The 13,601-nt window shown below is 46.5% G+C and overlaps 1 protein-coding gene across 1 annotated transcript; it reads left to right on the top strand.

The window, feature by feature from the left end:
- Positions 1–1,748: 1,748 nt before the first annotated feature.
- S100A10 (S100 calcium binding protein A10) lies at positions 1,749–12,593 on the top strand. The gene is made up of 3 exons (XM_058160160.1): positions 1,749–1,905; positions 11,258–11,404; positions 12,124–12,593. Exons 2-3 carry the CDS (start codon positions 11,273–11,275, stop codon positions 12,286–12,288), a joined length of 297 nt encoding a protein of 98 aa, XP_058016143.1. The 5' UTR covers positions 1,749–1,905; positions 11,258–11,272; the 3' UTR covers positions 12,289–12,593.
- The last annotated feature ends 1,008 nt before the right edge of the window (positions 12,594–13,601 follow it).

Genomic DNA, 13,601 nt, shown 5'->3' with positions numbered 1-13,601 from the left:
ACCCCCGCTCGGGCAGGAGACCCCATCCCATGGTAGACAAAAGGCTGTCCAGTCTTTTCTTTAAAAACCTCCAGTCGTCCACAACTTCTGAAGGCAAGCTGTTGCTGACTGTTTACTGAGACTGCGTATTTTCCTGACCCTGCACCCTGTAAAAAATGCCTCGCCCCCCCCCCTCCTTTAAATGTCTGAGCAGGGTGTGTGTGTGTGTGTGTGTGTGCAAGCAACAATAGGGATGAAGCCGCCCAGAATAACACGTGAGTTTGGGATGGAATTCAGGAATGCGGAGGAGGAAAAACAGGTGGGGCAGGGCAGGAAAAGTTGATGGGGGGAGGAAAAAACCCCCAAAGAATGCAGAATAATTGTAGCTCTTTGGTGGAGCTGAGGAGACTTGTTTGACCTCCACCCCCCCCACTCTCTCTTTTCCCTTTATGTCAATTCCAATTTATACACACATGTACACACACAGCATCCAGAAACTATTCAGAGCGCCCCTTAGGCACTTTGGTAAATTTTGTTATGATGCCGCCCGGTTCTAAAGTTGTTGACATGCAATTTTTTTTCTCATTAATCTACACTCAGTATCCCATAATGACAAACGGAAAACAGAATTTTAGAAATGTCTATATCTATCTATCTATCTCTATATCATCTATCTCTCTGTATCTCTATCATCTATCATCTATATCTATTTACATCTATATCTATCATCTATCTATCTCTATATCTCTATATCTCTATCATCTATCTGTATCTATATCATCTATCATCTATAGCTATCTATTTACATCTATATCATCTATCTCTCTATCTCTATCTATCTCTATCATCTATCTATCTATCTATCATCTATCTCTATCTCTATCTATCTATCTTTATCCCTATCTACATATATCATCTATTGTCTATCTCTATCTATCTCTCTATCATCTATCTCTATCTATCTCTATCTCTATCTATCTATCTCTAACTATATCTATATATATATATCAGTTTAAATTGGAGTTGCATCTGGAGTCGCATTTACGTTACTTGTAACAAAGCCCGATAAACCACGATATATGATCCAAGGTATAAAAAGACGGATCTTCCCAAGGCATTTGGAGAAGAGCAGATTAACCCTCCATATATATAACCCAGCAGCACGTTTCAGGGCCCACCTCGCAGGGCTGGCAGCAAGTTGATCCTGGGCTCTCTCCCCAGTGGTGGGTTTCCAATTTTTTTACTACCGGTTCTGTGGGCGTGGCTTCGTGGGTGTGGCATGGCTTGGTGGGCATGGCAGGGGAAGGATACTGTGAAATCTCCATTCCCTCCCCACTCCAGGGGAAGAATACTGCAAAATTCCCATCTCCTCCTGATCAGCTGGGACTTTGGAGGCAGAGCATAGATGGAGAGGGGGCCAGTCAGAATTTTTACTACCAGTTCTCCCAACTTCTCAAAATTTCCGCTACCGGTTCTCCAGAACTAGTCAGAACCTGCTGAAACCCACCTCTGCCTCCCTCCATCCTTCAGCACCAACTTTGGGCTTTTCCAGGGCCTGCTCAGAAGGGATTCCCGCTGGAAGAAGATTTTTACAACATCTACATTCATTAAAAAAAAAAAATAGGAATTAGTTTTAATCATTTGTAACTTAGATTTGGCAGCCCACCCAAGCCCCTTGGGCCAGGAAAGAGCGTCTCTTGAAGGGTCCGGGTTAGATGCCCAGTTAGACACGGCTCTCTCTCTGGCCCATCTCCAAGACATCGGTTTCTCCCGCGCATCTGCAGATGCGAGTCCGGCTTCTCCGCCCCCCCGGCCCAGCCCAGCCCTAGCCCGGCCCAGCCCAGCGAGAGTTGCGGAGGCGGTGGCCGGCCAGCCTGCCTCACTTCTGCTTCTGCCAGCCGTCGCTCCAGGCTGCTCTCTCCCCGGGTGAGTCTCGCTCGCTCGCTCGCTCTCCGCCGCGCGTAACGGGGCGCGCGTAAAAGCCAGGCGCGCGTAAAAGCGGGGCGCGCAGGGCTATCCCGGGGAACCCCCTACCTCCCCCCAAAAAAGAATCGGTTGCGCCCCTCTGGGACCTGAAACGGGGTGGGTGGGGAGTGTTTCCCCCCCCCTCCCTCGGAGGGGAGGAGAAGGAAGGGAAATGGAGAGAGGAGGGGGGGTCCCCATCATCTCTGCATCTTTTTGCAGGCACTTTGGGCTGGTTTTGGGGGAGAAGCGGGGGGCTGGGCTGGGGCTCGGAAAAGCCGCATTTCTGGCTTAGGGTGTGGCCGGGTGGTGGTGGGGGGGCTGTAGGCACTGCGTACGTGTGTGGCCGGCTGTCCTAATGAAATACCGCCCCGGATGCAGGGTCCGCTTTGTACCCAACGCTGCCAAGAGGTTTGGGGTGGTCTCTCCATTTTTTGGAGAGGCGCTTTTCTTTTTTGGGGGGGGGGGGAGGAAGAGGGAGGTCGGGGGAATGAGTGCCACCCTCTACTGGGCAAGCCGGAATGCTCTCCCAACCCCACCCCACCCCACCGCCATGCATTGGCCAACAGCCCGAGGCGAAATCCTGCAGAGACCTCCGTTTCTATTAGCAAAAAGGCGTTAAGGTCGGAAACTCGGGCATCGTCTCTTCAAAGTTGTGTTTTGTTAAGTTTTTCGTCCCCTCCGGGAAGGGTTTGGAGAGGAAGCGCTCGCAAAGGAGGCGTGCAGTAGACAAGGCGTTAGTCCTCAGCGTTCCAATAAAGGGGCTCACAATAAGCGCCGAGTTTTCGCCAAAGCGCTTTAGAGGCTCCCCTTAGGGATGGCAAAAGTGCGGATTTCTCCTCTCCGCTGGGGCCGCTCCACATTTTTAAGTTGCAAAGGACTTCAAACTCCCTTGCCTTTTTTTTTTGGGGGGGGGGTGAGAGGTATTTTGGGGAGAGGGCTGAAAAACTCTTTCTGCTTTTTCTTCCAAAACTTCTTCCTTTGCTGCGACGATTTTAAGCTGCTGGGTTTTTTTTAAAATCCGCTTCCCCCAATTTTCCACATTCTTAGCGAGGGGTTTTTTTGGGGGGGTAGTTTTTGGTTGGTGGGAAGGGAAACGATGACAGAAGTCAGGGATGGGGGGGGGAGACTGGTTTTGAAGTTTCTGCTGATGGAAGGCGGGGGAGGGGGGGCTCACCCAGAGGTGGGTGGTAAAACTGCCAAGTGGAAAGCTTTTTTTTTGGGGGGGGGAGAAGCAGGAAACAGCAGGTTGTTCCCAGCCAACCCAGATTCATGGGCGAAACCAGGTTGAATGTGTGAATATTCGGCAGGGTGTTTTCTTTTCTCCTCTGACTTTCCCTGACCTAGATAAGATGGCTTAAGGCCAGATCGGTCAGCTGAGAGGCTCCCTCCATCTGGGATCACCCAGCCCGGCCTCCCCCCTCCCCATTTTACAACGCAGTTTGGGTGGGGTTTGCAAGACTTCAGAAAGAAAATTCACATTTCCCCCCCCCCTCCATCTGGGGAAAGTGGGGGGGGAGCTGAGAGGCCCCAAATTCCAGGTTTAAAAGCAAGCCGTGGGAGCCAACCTGCAGGAGGGTTTTTTGAAAGGGGGGGGGGTGTTTCTTAAAAGATAGACTGCATCTAGCAAGGCGTGGAGGTTTGCCACGCCTTGCTAGATCCGGCTTTCCTTGGGAGTTGCTAGCAGGTAGACTGCCCCTCTGCATGGAGGTTCCATCAGGAGTTGCCATGCCTTGCTAGATCCAGTCTCCAGGGGTTTTTGGGGTGGGGTGGGGATTCTTAAAGGTAGACTGCCTCTGTGTATGGAGGTTCCACTTTGGCATGCCACGCCCGGCTAGATCAAGATGCTACTTTCCCCATGCATGGGAACAGACCACAAATGGGGTATTGCAGCTGGCTTCCTGTTCTCCCCCCCCCAATTTGGGGGCCGTAAGGTGAACTGCGCCTATTTGTGGAGGCACCCCGAATTCTCCAACTTCGGCAGAGGCGATCTAGGAATTTTCTTTCCACCCCCCCATCCCCCACCCCGCTTTCTGGGAAGCCACTCGAGTTCATGGATTATATGGCAGCATCTAGTGGCCATGAGTTCCCCAACCACAGGTGAAAATCCCACCGTAGGCTTAGCATTGTCTCACCCTAGACACAAGTAGAAAACGGAAAAAGGAATTTATACTTTACCCCGCCTTCTGCAGCCGTGTCCCCCAAAATTGCTTGTTTTAAGTTTTGAGAGTTTCCTAATATTTGCCTCAGGCGGGGGTTAGACTGAATGACCTCTAAGGTCCTCTTAAGGCTGATTTGGGAACGTGGTGGGGGGGGCAATCAACCTGGGGCAGAAGTCAGAAGGGCACCGAATCTAACCAACTGGTCTTTGAAAATGGGACAATCCCTAAACTCAGTTTGTGCCAATAAAGGAGAATATTTAGTTATGCATGCTTGGTTGGTATACATGACATCCAGCAGGAAAATGTCAAAAAGCTAAGAACGTCTATTCAGCAAGGGAGGGAATCTTGGCGTCTTATCGCTGACAAATAATCTTGGAATCTTTTAGGATCAATAGGCACGCAATTAAACCCAAAGATAATCAGCAGCAGCGATTTTGCAGGCTGCTGGCTTGAGACAATTCAAAAATGGGAAAAAATGCTGGGCTTAGCTGCCAGCTCCATCCCTTTCCACATCTATTTAGTTATTTATCGTATTTGCTTTGATGTTTGCTTGACTGCCTCTATTCAGCCAATCGATCCCGAAAGCAGCTCACGGGCCAGCCAAACGATTAAGCTGCCTTGGTTAAGGGAGCCCCCAGCTTCGGGAGCAGTCTACCTTCCCAGTTTCTGGGAAATCTCAGAATGGGAAGGTTGCTTTCTCTCCATCCAGCTTGTGAGCTTCCCAAGGGGGGAAATGGCGCCCCGGGCATGTCATTTTTTTGCAAAAATAGGACATGCACGTAGCTTGTAAATAAACATAAATAGGAATCTTGGCTTGCAAAACTATCTATCTATCTATCTAATCTATCTATCTATCTATCTAATCTTTCAATCTATCTATCTCTATTTATCTATATCTATCTATCTATATCTATCCATATTTCCTTCTTTCTCTCTCTGTACTGTTTTTCTTCCTTCCCCCTTTCTCCATTTCTTTTTTCTTTCCTTCTTTCCTTTCCTTCTCCTTCTATCTCCCTCCCTCCCTTCCTTCCTTCTTTCCCTCCCTCCCTCCCTCCATTTCTTTCTTTCTCTGCCTCTCTTTCTCTGTTTCTTTCTGTTTCTCTTTCTCTCACTCTGTTTCTCTCTCTCTCTCTCTCTCTCTCTCTGTCTCTCTCTGCATCATGAAGGGACTTTGCAAGATGTCCTTGGAAAAGCTTGAAGGCCTCCCTGCTGTTGTTTAGAAATCTCACAGACTCCATCTCCAGGGCTTGGCTAGAATTAATGTCTGGCAAGGCAGACTTCTGTGTTTCTGGGTAGGAAACAGCCACACCCAGCCCTCCAAAGCTCGGAAAAACCATCACTCATGGCCAAGTGAGACTCCATTACAATCCCATAGGGTGGGTGTTTATGAAGGAGGTGGAGAAACCGTTGAATTGTCTTACCCAACAAATGTAAACAATGAGCCAAGCCTCTTTCCCCTCTCTCCCTCCCTCCCTCCCTCTCTCTCTCTCTCTCTCTCTCTCTCTCTCTCTCTCTCTCTCTCTCTCTCTCTCGTTTCTCTTGCAAAGTTTCAAGGCGTAATTTTAATTCCTGGGTAAGAAGAGATGGGTGGGTGGTGGGAGAAAAGGGCCCAGTGAATTTTCAGGAGCTTAAAAAAACAACAACGTGTGACTAATCACACCTGGCCAAATAAAATATTCTTTTAAAAAAACGGTCAAAAATGGTGTAGAGTCTTCCAGCTGGGGGAGGGGTTGGACTAGATGACCTACAACAGGGGTCTCCAACCTTGGTCCCTTTAAGACTTGTGGACTTCAACTCCCAGAGTCCCTCAGCTGGCTGAGGAACTCTGGGAGTTGAAGTCCACAAGTCTTAAAGGGACCAAGGTTGGAGACCCCTGACCTACAAGGTCCCTTTCAACTCTTTAAATCTGTAATCTGTAAAATCTTAGCTAGGCCAAGCAAGATTGCAATGCTCATTTAGGCAACTTTTAAAACCAACGGACTTACGACCTCTGAACTAGAGAAAGAGAGCCTACCTCTTTAAGACCACTCTACCACTTAAGGCAGCAACCTGAGAGAGGAGAGAGGGCATAGACGTATTTGCTAGGATATAAAAAGAGGTCGGGGGATTCAATTTTAACCAAGGGGCAACTCTGTCTGTTAGGTTTCTTAGATAGAATGGTGGTGTAGTCCAGAGACGAATTTAGATTTGGGAAGGGAGCATACACGTGTGTATTGCATGTACGTTCCCCCCAAATTGAAATATCTACCAATATCTGACTTATTTAAATATCCACCAATATCCACCTTATTTAAATATCAACCAATATCCGGCTTATTTTTTTCCTGCAGAAAATGCTGGGTTGTTTTTTTCCTGATGTCAAGATTGCTTTTTAGCGCTTTAACGTGGGCCTCGTTTAATCAAAAGATCTTTAGCCAGAGGGATCTCTAAAAACAGGAAAAGGATGACGAGGAGAGATTTAACAGAACCAAGTTGCTAGTCCCTAAGAGAGCAAGGTTTGCAGCTTTAGGGCCGACCGCATTCCGCAGCGAAAAATGTACCAGAGGGGAACTAAAAAAAAAAAAAAAAAGCCAACAGATTTCTTCTGCTTTTTTATATCTCGGTTGTGAAACGGAGCTGTATATATTATTCTTATTTTTGTTTTTTTTGTTTTTCCTCCTTCGGCTCAAAAGGCTTGGGTTCAACTGCAGCTCCGAGGGCCGAAAAATACTAACGGAGTCAGGGACACACCCAATGCAAGGCTGGCAGGAAAATACTGCTGGGATTGCAGCAAAGGCAGGGACAGTGGGCATAATGCCCAAGTGACTAACGCTTTGCTTACTCATTGCAAACGGACGGGGACTTCTCTCTCTCTCTCTCTCTGCACCCTTTCAAAGCCAGCTTCTAGCAACGCCCCTCTGGAAGGAACAACCGGAGTAAATCATCCATTGGTCGGTCTTTGTGGTGAAACTCCGTTGCTTCCCCTCGGTGTGCCAGGCTGTAAAACACACACACACAAAAAAAAAAACCAGTTTTAATCTCAGGGTGATTCTGCAGCTTTCCGTGCAGAGAAATTTTGCAGGAGGGAGGGTTGAAGGAGAAAAATTGTATTATTTGGGCTGAAAAAAAATGCAGTTCTTGCAAAGGGAGAAACCGGGCACCCCAATTCTGTTTGAAGACAATCTGGTTTTGCAAGGAGGTTTGTTTTTCCGACTGCAGGACTAAACTGGGTCCCGTTTGCTCTCCCTGGGGTAGCGAAAAAGTCTGGAGCGAAAAGGTTCCCCCCAATTTAAAGCCGAAGTGATGGGATTGGAGCCGGGATTTTAGGTTTGACCCCAAAAAGCTCTCGGGTAGCAACCCCGCCCAGCTGTGGTTTTGCAAACATTGCGGGGGGGGGCAGGGGGGGAGTGTAAGAACCTGCAAAAGAACAATGTGTCGAAGGCCAAATCAAGCAAGATACAGAATAAAGCATTCAGAGTCACAGTGTATCACAACTTTCAAAATAATCAAACTTTCTAAGAAATATTCAGTCGAGAGACAGAGGTCTCTGGGGGGGGGGGGAAACACACCACATAGGGGTTTAAAAGCATCCGGTCTTTGAAAATAAGAATAAAGCCACATGGCAAATAAATCCATTTCTAACCAAGTTTAATTTCGCCATATGACAAATAAATTCATTTCTAACCAGTTTAATTTCACCTTGCTGTGAGAGGTAGAATTATTTTTTTCCAAAATTGATTCACATTCAATTTTTAATTGGCCACATTGGCTCCATGGCAGAAATCTGTGGGTCTTTCTTTCTTTTTCTTTCTTTTCTTCCTTTTTTCTTCCTTCTCTTTTCCTTCTTTCTGTCCTTTCCTTTTTCTTTCTTTTCCATTTTCTTTTACTTCCTTCTTTCCTTTCCTTTCCTTTCCTTTCTTCCTTCTTTTCCTTCCTTCTTTCCTTTCCTTTCTTTTTCTTTTTCTTCCTTATTTCCTTCCTTCTTCCTCTTTCCTTTCTTCTCTTTCCTGCTTTCCTTCCCATTCCTTCCTTCCTTTTTTATTTCCTTTCTTCCTCCCTTCCTCCTTTTCTTTCTTTCTCTTTCTTTCTTTCTTTCTTTCTTTCTTTCTCAATAAAATCTCCTTTTCCCATTCTATTTCTCCCCAGTATTGGGTGCGAATGTCCCGAATTCCACTTTGCAACGGTGACAGCAGGCAGGGTGTGGGGTTCCACCGGGCCTTTCCTTAAACCAGAAAGGCGAGTCCTAAATTCTTAGAAGCATTACTCGCAAGCGGTGAGTCACGGCGAGAATGATCCGTTTAGGTAATCTTCAACCAAGGCTTGCACTCTGCTCATTCCTTTCGGCGTGGATCAGCCTCCCGAGGGACTAGAGACGTGTGTCTGCAATTAGTCATCCGGTTGTGGGGTGTGTGTGCTTGTGTGAGCTACAGCCGATGGCCTTTATCAAAAATGGGGCAGGGTCCGAATGAGAATTGTGCAGCGTAAAAGTTGGACTTTCTCCTGTCTGGAAGGGCCTCGCCAGCTTGGAAATGGGGTGGATTCCATTCGGCACAGACGCTGGAAGGGACCTCGGAGGTCATCTAACCCAACCCCCTGCTCAAGCAGGAGGTTCTGAACCGTTTCTGACAGATGGCTGTCCAGTCTCTCCTTGAATTCTTCCAGGGGTTGATTCGAACGGGTTTAGGTGATACAAAGGAGGGTTTTGTTTTCTTTTGTTCACAAAATGGCAAAATTTGTGACCTGCGGTTTCTTCGGACCCTTTGCGCAATAACCCCAATCTTTGACAGTTGAAACATAGGATTATTTTTTTTAATGGTGTGGTCTTATCAGTTCTGTGCTGGTCGATCATTTTTGTTCCAGATAAGGATTCGAGTTAAGGATCTGTATGAGTAAATCTCGACTTACGGCCACATTTGGGGTCTGAATTTACGTAGCTGAGCAAAGCGTTAAATGAGCCCGGTTTTATGGCCTTTTTTTTTTTTTTAAACCACGGTTATTCGGCAGATCACTGCAGTTCGGTGCATCGCACAGTCGTTAAACGAAACCTTTTTTTCCCCTGTTATTGATTATTGGAAGCCTGCTGGGAAGGATCATGCTACTACTGGGATGCTACAACCGGTTGCAAATACAAGCCGGTTGCCAATTGCCGGTTGTGAGTACCGGTTGTAAGTTACTTTTTCCCGTTGCCATTGCAACTTCCAATGGTCGCTAAACCCCAATGGTTGTAATATGAAAACTATTGTTCTAAAATTCCCAGCGTGGTTTGGGTTGTTGCTGGGCAAGCTTCTCCAGCCCTTCCTGGATTTGATGAGTGGAGGGAATAACCCACCAACCCTTTCTCTTTTTCTTTCTTTCTTTCTTTTTCTTCCTTTTATTCTTTCTTGCCTCTCTTCTCTTTCTTCCTTCTTTTCTTCTTTCTTTCTTTCTTTTCTTCCTTATTTCCTTCCTTCTTCCTCTTTCCTTTCTTCTCTTTCCTGCTTTCCTTCCCATTCCTTCCTTCCTTTTTTATTTCCTTTCTTCCTCCCTTCCTCCTTTTCTTTCTTTCTCTTTCTTTCTTTCTTTCTTTCTTTCTTTCTCAATAAAATCTCCTTTTCCCATTCTATTTCTCCCCAGTATTGGGTGCGAATGTCCCGAATTCCACTTTGCAACGGTGACAGCAGGCAGGGTGTGGGGTTCCACCGGGCCTTTCCTTAAACCAGAAAGGCGAGTCCTAAATTCTTAGAAGCATTACTCGCAAGCGGTGAGTCACGGCGAGAATGATCCGTTTAGGTAATCTTCAACCAAGGCTTGCACTCTGCTCATTCCTTTCGGCGTGGATCAGCCTCCCGAGGGGACTAGAGACGTGTGTCTGCAATTAGTCATCCGGTTGTGGGGTGTGTGTGTGCTTGTGTGAGCTACAGCCGATGGCCTTTATCAAAAATGGGGCAGGGTCCGAATGAGAATTGTGCAGCGTAAAAGTTGGACTTTCTCCTGTCTGGAAGGGCCTCGCCAGCTTGGAAATGGGGTGGATTCCATTCGGCACAGACGCTGGAAGGGACCTCGGAGGTCATCTAACCCAACCCCCTGCTCAAGCAGGAGGTTCTGAACCGTTTCTGACAGATGGCTGTCCAGTCTCTCCTTGAATTCTTCCAGGGGTTGATTCGAACGGGTTTAGGTGATACAAAGGAGGGTTTTGTTTTCTTTTGTTCACAAAATGGCAAAATTTGTGACCTGCGGTTTCTTCGGACCCTTTGCGCAATAACCCCAATCTTTGACAGTTGAAACATAGGATTATTTTTTTTAATGGTGTGGTCTTATCAGTTCTGTGCTGGTCGATCATTTTTGTTCCAGATAAGGATTCGAGTTAAGGATCTGTATGAGTAAATCTCGACTTACGGCCACATTTGGGGTCTGAATTTACGTAGCTGAGCAAAGCGTTAAATGAGCCCGGTTTTATGGCCTTTTTTTTTTTTTTAAACCACGGTTATTCGGCAGATCACTGCAGTTCGGTGCATCGCACAGTCGTTAAACGAAACCTTTTTTTCCCCTGTTATTGATTATTGGAAGCCTGCTGGGAAGGATCATGCTACTACTGGGATGCTACAACCGGTTGCAAATACAAGCCGGTTGCCAATTGCCGGTTGTGAGTACCGGTTGTAAGTTACTTTTTCCCGTTGCCATTGCAACTTCCAATGGTCGCTAAACCCCAATGGTTGTAATATGAAAACTATTGTTCTAAAATTCCCAGCGTGGTTTGGGTTGTTGCTGGGCAAGCTTCTCCAGCCCTTCCTGGATTTGATGAGTGGAGGGAATAACCCACCAACCCTTTCTCTTTTTCTTTCTTTCTTTCTTTTTCTTCCTTTTATTCTTTCTTGCCTCTCTTCTCTTTCTTTGCCTTTCTTTTTCTTTCCCTTTCTTCCCTCTTCTTTCTTCTTTTTCTTTCTCTCCCTTTCTTTCTTGCCTCTTCTTTTCTTTCTTTTTTCTTTCTTGGCCTTTTTTCTCTTCCCTTTCTTTCTTTCCGTTTCTTGCTCTTTTTTTCTCTCTCTCTCCTTTTTCTTTCTTGCCTTTCTTGTTTCTTTCTCTTCCCCTCTTTTTCTTTCTTGCCTCTATTCATTCTTTCTTGCCTCTCTTCTTTCTCTTTCTTTCTTTCTTTCTCTCTCTCTCTCTCTCTCTCTTTTCTTTCCTTCCTTCCTTAGACTCGGTCTGCCAAGATGCCCTCCCAGCTGGAACACGCCATGGAGACCGTCATGCTCACCTTCCACAGAATTGCCGGCGACAAGAACTACCTAACCAAGGACGACCTCCGGGTGCTGATGGAAAAAGAGGTCCCGGGGTACATGGAGGTAAGTGAAGAGAAGGGGTGGGGTGGCATCCTCCAAAGAATCGTCTTCTTCATCCTCCTCGTCTTCTCCATCATCATCGTCTCCTTATCTTCTCTTTCTCATCATTTCCTGTATCGTGATACATTTTTCATCTTCCTTCTCATCGTCTTCTCCATCCTGATCATCTTATCTTGTCCTTCTCATCAGGATCGTCATCTCTTCTCCTTCGTGGTTATCTCAACATCTCCTCCTCCACTTTGATCCTCACATATTCTCCTTCTCATCATCTCCTCTGTCGTGATCATCATCTCCTCTTCTCCTTATCCACCTCGTCTTCTTCATAACCATTCAATCCTCCTTTTCTATCATGATCATCTCATCCTCCCATCTCATCTCCTTCTCATGACCATCTCCTCCTCCTCCTCCTCCTCCATCATAATCATCCCATCTTCTTTCTTCATCACCATCACCTCATTTCCTTCTAAATCATGACCATCTGTTCAACCTCATCATCATCACAATCATCTCATCTTCCATCTCATCTCCTTCTCCTTCATCATGACCATCTCCTCAACCTCTTCGCCTTCTCCTCTTCCTTCCCCATGACTATATAACCATCTCCTCCTCCTCCTCCATTGCGATCATCTCCCCATCCTCTTGTCTTCCTCATCTCCTCCTCCTCTGTCGTGACCATCTTCTCTTCTCCTCCTGCCCATTTTTTTTTTCTAACCCAACTCTAGAACCAGAAGGATCCCATGGCCATCGACCGGATCATGAAGAACCTGGAGGATTGCCGGGATGGCAAAATCAGCTTCGAAGGCTATCTGTCCCTCTTTGCTGGGTTGACCAATGGCTGCAATGAGTATTACGTCAAGAAAATGAAGCCAACGGGGAAGAAGTTCTGAACCGGGCAGACTCCGTAGCTCTTCCCAAGCACTGACGGTGCGTTTTGGCCCCTGGAGAGCTTCAACGGTGCCCGTTGCACCCTCGCCCGCCTGCTTCCCCGTCCAAAGCCAGTCCATTCTGCTTAGAAGCGGCACACGTTGTCCCAGGCCTAACCACTCGAGCTGACAACGTCCAGGAGAAACTAACCCTTAATCAAATTGTGAAAAACACACAAAGGCTACCTGGTGTCCACCAGGAAATATGCTTTGGTTTGCCCTTATGCTGTGTCCTAGGCTCAAAAATAAATCTCTTTTTTTTTGTATTGGCTAGGTCTATTCTATTATTATTATTATTACTGGGAATAAAACTCCAATAACTGTACAAGTAGTCCTCTAGTTAGTTTACTTTATTGATTAGCCCTTGGGCCATATCCAAATCCAATTTAAAACGGAATTGGATTAAATACGATTTAAAATGGAATTGGAATAAAATACGATTTAAAATGGAATTGGAATAAAATAGTTTAAAATGAAGTCGGAGTAAAATACAATAATTTAATATTGAGATAAATAAAATATGAGAAAAGTCCTTGATTTATGATGGTCGCTTAGCAGCCATTCAAAGTTGCAATGGACCCTCCCCAACAGGTATTTAGGACCCAGGTCCAAACTCCCACCCCATCACGACTTTTGGCCATAATGGGCAGACTCTATTGTGGTCGTTAAGTCGAGGAATAGCTGTAAAAGTTTGCATAATCTTTCCAGAAAGATGGTCTGGCCAGGCTCCAAAGATTTTAACAACGGCTGGCATCAAACCCTGATTGTGTGTCTCATCCTAGGTAGTTTCAAGACACGGATGAGTGAATCAACAGCATGGGAGAAAAACCGAGGCTCCCTTACTCTGAAAAAATTTTAAGAAAAGTGCCTGAATCCAATCAGAACCATTTTGATTGCAAGATGGGTTTCTTTTTAATGGGGCAGTAGAGACACTATAGTAGATGGACGCGGTGGCTCAATGGCGAAGACACTGCGCTTGTCGATCGAAAGGTTGGCAGTTCAGCAGTTTGTATCCCTAGCGCCATGTAATGGGATGAGCTCCCGTTCCTTGTCCCAGCTTCTGCCAACCTAGCAGCTCGAAAGCACGTCAAAAATGCAAGTAGAAAAATCGGAACTACCTTTGGTGGGAACAGCACTCCGTGCGCCTTTGGCGTTGAGTCATGCCAGCCACATGACCACGGAGACGTCTACAGACAGCGCTGGCTCTTCGGCTTTGAAACGGAGATGAGCACCGCCCCCTAGAGTCTGCAACGACTAGCACGTATGCGCAAGGGGAA

Source organism: Ahaetulla prasina, chromosome 17 (assembly GCF_028640845.1).
Source record: "Ahaetulla prasina isolate Xishuangbanna chromosome 17, ASM2864084v1, whole genome shotgun sequence".
Classification (NCBI taxonomy): Eukaryota; Metazoa; Chordata; class Lepidosauria; order Squamata; family Colubridae; genus Ahaetulla; species Ahaetulla prasina.
Note: the sequence above shows the minus strand (reverse complement) of the source record. Positions and strands in the feature narration are given on the sequence as shown.